The sequence below is a fragment of the Gymnoscopelus braueri genome (assembly GCF_963280865.1).
Source record: "Gymnoscopelus braueri genome assembly, chromosome: 7".
NCBI classification, from domain to species: domain Eukaryota; kingdom Metazoa; phylum Chordata; class Actinopteri; order Myctophiformes; family Myctophidae; genus Gymnoscopelus; species Gymnoscopelus braueri.
The window spans coordinates 28,045,689-28,050,688 of NC_137608.1; the positions used below are offsets into that span (position 1 = coordinate 28,045,689).

General features: G+C 41.9%; 1 protein-coding gene across 1 annotated transcript in view; it reads left to right on the forward strand.

Moving 5' to 3' along the window:
* The window catches only part of ntrk2a (neurotrophic tyrosine kinase, receptor, type 2a), a gene marked incomplete at its 5' end in the record, with an annotated part of 127,391 nt that overhangs the window by 24,704 nt on the left and 97,687 nt on the right, over positions 1 to 5,000 (forward strand). The window contains 7 exon segments of the mRNA XM_080433554.1: positions 76 to 208; positions 555 to 626; positions 1,133 to 1,360; positions 1,849 to 1,875; positions 2,056 to 2,067; positions 2,991 to 3,028; positions 3,873 to 3,972. Of these exon segments, the coding sequence (XP_080289680.1) occupies positions 76 to 208; positions 555 to 626; positions 1,133 to 1,360; positions 1,849 to 1,875; positions 2,056 to 2,067; positions 2,991 to 3,028; positions 3,873 to 3,972 (610 nt within the window).

The following is a 5,000-nucleotide window of genomic DNA, read 5'->3' on the forward strand; positions in this document are numbered from 1 at the left end:
AGATGAACTGTCCTTTTGTTATAAGTGAGTGCCTTTACTGACCCATATGTGTTCCTTGATATCTTTTTTCTCCAGATCCAGACATCAGGACAGACGTCACTGTTGCGTCTATCCAACCTCTCATCCCTGGACCATAACAGCAAGATCACCTGCAGCTCTCAGAACATTGTTGGAGAGAAGGAATCTTCACTGCTACTGGATATTCTATGTACGTTGCGATTTTGTAGTTGTTCATACAAATTGCATCGGAAAGCATAAAGCATGACTGCCAGAAAAAAATATTTGGGGAAAACATGTATTGTGTCCTTTAAATTCCCCAAATTCAATCAAAATTCATTCAATTCTCTTTCACACACACACACGCACACGCACACACACACACACACACACACACACACACACACACACACGCACACGCACACGCACACGCACACACACACACACACACACACACACACACACACACACACACACACACACACACACACACACACCACAATTTGCCCTTACTTTTTCCTCTATTCACCTCTCCTTCTTTCTTCTCTCATCTCCAGTTCCTCCAAACATCACTAAACTGACTGATGCAATTCCGGACCACCACTGGTGCATCCCATTCAGTGTTTCAGGTAAGATGCAAAAGTTATACTGATCAAGTTTGAAGACAGACCTTGACCCTGACTTTGACCTTGTGATCCTTACATATGATCTTCTCAACTCAAGAGCTGATCACGTATTCAGGGCAAACTGCTGACAATTCTCACAACATTTCATGAAAATCCAGACATCTGCTCTCAACTTATTTTTAACAGACAAACCGAAATGGGGTAAAAAAAAAACTGACCGTGTCAATCTCCTTTGGCGAGGTAATAAATTGAAAAGGAAGGTTTTGACCGATGGGAGGCATTTGTGCATTTGTGCTGATCATACTCTGTTGCTATTCTTCACGTTTCACATGCACAGTAAAACATACTCAGTCAGTGTTCATTTAACTATGAGATTGTACAAATATTTTATTGATGGGGTCCATTTGGTTACATTTGCACACTCTGCGAGTTACAAATGAATAAATGAACACTGAGGAATTGACCGTGTGTGTATCGTTTGCCCTTGCATCGCTGCATCACTTCACCAGGGAACCCGGAGCCCGAGCTGCAGTGGCTGCTGGACGGCGAGGAGGTATTAGAGGGTGATTACATCATTACCAGGATCCATGATGTCACAGAGAGGGAATATCATGGCTGCTTACAGCTGGACAATCCCACGCACCTCAACAATGGCAAATACACGCTGCTGGCGACCAACAAATATGGACAAGACCGCAAGGCTGTAGTGGCTCACTTCATGATTGAACCCTGGGGGGGTGAGTGCCAGCACTCTCACGCTGTTGTATTTGTTGCGCTGTAGGAGCCCACAAGCCTGAGTGGTAAAGCTGACAGCGCCAGGCTCGAAGTTGAACACTGATCGTTGTAGACGTTGCTGTTAGCATAGCTTTTAAGACCTTGCATGACTTCGCTTTTGACATTGAAGCACCTTGCACATGGGAGCCAATATAATGTTTGTACTGTATGTAAGCTGTGTGTGTGTGTGTGTGTGTGTGTGTGTGTGTGTGTGTGTGTGTGTGTGTGTGTGTGTGTGTGTGTGTGTGTGTGTGTGTGTGTGTGTGTGCGTGTGTGTGTGTGTGTGTGTGTGTGTGTGTGTGTGTGTGTGTGGGGGGGGGGGTGTGATGCATGCGCAGGAAAAAGTAACAGCTACACATGATTTCATACTTACATGTACGTTTATGTATCAAATATTTTAAGAAAAGTAACATTTTCTCAATATTCTCTACATTGTTTCCCCGATGTACAGGAACTGTGACAGACCCTGTGTATTATGGTGAGCACAATATCTACTCATGAAAATGGACTGTGTCAAATATCGCTGACAGAAAATGCAGTATACTAGTAGAAGTTTAAAAACTGAAATTCAATTCAATTAATTCAGTTCCATTCAATTTTCTCTCTTTCCTCTTCCCCCTCAACCTTCCTGCTGATCTCCTGCTCGTCTTCCTCACAGACCCGACCACAGGTACAGTCTTCGTCTCACACATCCATTCACATCTCATCACCATCTCAATCCAGCTTTAACTCAAATTACAGAATGGATAATGTCTTTCAATAACCCATTCAATCCGGGAACGCGTCTGTGTCATTTTAGATTTGAGCTATAACCATTGTTTTATTCTTTGGCTATTCAAAAATAGCAGATCTACAAGCTCATAGTTGCTATTAAAAAATATTTGAATAAATATATATTTTGGAACAACATTTTTAATTCAAATCTTTGCTTCTGGGGGTCCCTGGAACAACATATTTTGATGCCAAAAACATATAATAAAGAATGGTATTTATTATCTGTAATGTACATAAATACATTTCCAGTGCCTACGTCCATTCTCCTGGAGAGGAGAGAGTAGAAGAAAGAGAAAAAGGGTGGGAAGGAAGGGCACAGAATGCAAGAGCGAAGAGGAGGGAGAGGGATAGGCGTATATTTATAGGAATGCGGAAGTAGTGTGATTGAGATGTGGAACTGTTACTGAGATTCTGCTAATGGCTTCAAAAGCTGAAACGTAATCATCTAATCTCATTCTTTAGTATCTTGTGAACATGTACATGTATTCTATGTACCGGAATCCGCTATGGACGCTAATACCATTGTTATTATGACAAGCCTCTAGGTATTATGGTCTATGTAAATCCAAGGAATACACAGAGCTGGAGATAATGGCTGTAACAATACGTTTTCATATATGCTAACTAGATGCCTGCTATTCTCCACCTTCTGCCTGCAAATTACTCTTTGTCATTGACCCTTGTACAGCAAAATCCTCTGTGTTAATTTATCAATTTGTGAGTTAAATTAAAGCTGAGGATTTGACTGTGTATCGTACTCGTCTGTATTTATTAGTGTATCCCTCTTTCCATCTCTCTCTCTCTCTTTGGTGTTGACAGATGGCCCCCCCCTGGACCCACCTGAGGACAGAGTCGCTGTAAGTTGTGTCCGGCTGCTTCCCACATCTCTGTTCAGTTTGACTTTCTTGTCTCATTGTGTTCTACCATCAATAGTTTGTGTCCTTCCTGACACCTGTGCTGTATTTATTGATGTAAGGGCTAATTGAATTAGCCTTGCACATTGACGCTCTGGGGTGTTGTTTTTAGCCCTGCCCTGCGGCAAGGATGACAGTGTCAGGTGGTTCAGACCACTTTGGTTTGGTTGGATGTAAGGAGCATCTAGGCCTCTAGGGGCTGCTAGTGAGGCTTTAGTCTCTTAGTCTTGTTAAAAGGAAATCTGTTCCTGTCTGATAGTTATTGTACACACACTGTGGCTTACTTACTGTTTTCATATACAGCCAAACATCATGTACTACTATGTCATTGTGTAGGTGGTGATAATAATAGTATCACCACCTATACAATGACATAGACTATGTCATTGTGTGTAGGTGGTGATAATAATAATAATGATATCACCACCTACACAATGAAATATTCATAGTATGTGGCTGCATATGAATATGAATTAGACCTATTTGATGCTGTGGGCCCGGGAAAATTCTGTTTTCAGCTTCACCCAGCTGATTGCTGCCCAAGTGGTCAGACTTGAGCGCAAGGGGGAGAAGTTAAGGGTTAAAGTGTCTTGCTAAAGGACGCCTCGACACATTGCCGTGGGCAGGAATCAAACCTGGGATCTTCTGTTTCTATTACCCAGGCGGCCTCTCTACCCATTCAGCTATGGCCGCCCGATAGTAGTAACGTGCTGTGTCATTGTGTAGTAGTATGTGTAGTAGTACATAGTGATAGTAATAACATGTAGTATGTCATTGTGTACTGTAGGTGTACGTGGTGGTGGGTATCGCCGCTGTAGCCTTCACTGGCTTCATCCTCATGCTGGTTATTCTGAAGTTTGGAGGAAACTCCAAGTTTGGCATCAAAGGTAAGAATCTTTGCTCTTGGCTGCAGTGGTGGCCATTGTAGAAGTGCACACTGCTGCTGCATGTCAGAACTGAATGATTTTCATCATAATACCTCTGGTGGATGAGGTAGCAGCAGTGCAGCCAGCAGCAGCAGTGTGGCATGGTAGAAATGGCATTTCTTCGATCTTATCGTCAATGCGCTGTTTGTCTGTTTGTTGTGTAGACTCAAGAACACTTTGTTTGGGAAGTGAAAATGCTCTGTAGATGGTTTCATGGAGGCAAAGACAGTATGTTTTGAGAAGAAAAGTTTGTAATTCACTCGTCTGAATATTGTTCCAACTGAGTTGCTAAACCTCATTATTGAAGAGGTTGATCAGGGTTTGACTAATACGGTACACCGGGAACACTTAAGAATGTTAGCCATATTGATTCCTCCAGTACTTGTAGGCCTATTACTGTTTGACTAAAGTTGACAAATGGTTTAATATGGGGTGAATGAAACAGCGGCATGCATCCATGTAAGGATGACTACTGGCAAAAATAGCCAATCTACAAGCTCACAACGGCTCTCACTTGCGCATCGTTGTGAGCGTGTTGATTTTTTAAAAAGTTTTTATGTTTTTTTTACGCACGTGCCTCACCAGGTTGAAAGTGCTTAAACTGGCACAATAATCGTATGAATTTAATTTGAATTTAAATTAAACGTTTAAACTATAATTATACAGTGTTATAAGCAGATTACGATACAGTACATTATAAGTATGTTTATAATGTATCGTAGGCATGGGTTGCATAGCAAGTGTTATATTTTGCTTTTTTAAATGAAATTTATTTTATTTAAATTGTCCTCTCCTTTCCATTTGGTCCCCCGGAGCCTCTTGGTGGCCCTCACTTTGAAAACCATTGCTTTATTTGACGCCAGTGAGTGCATAGTCTTTGTTTCCATGAAGCCATCCCGCTGATTTAGAAGCATTCAGCTTTCTGCTGATGGTGGCTGACAGCCTCTCTCAGGTATACTGCTGGTGAATAACGTGCATGGTTACTAAAC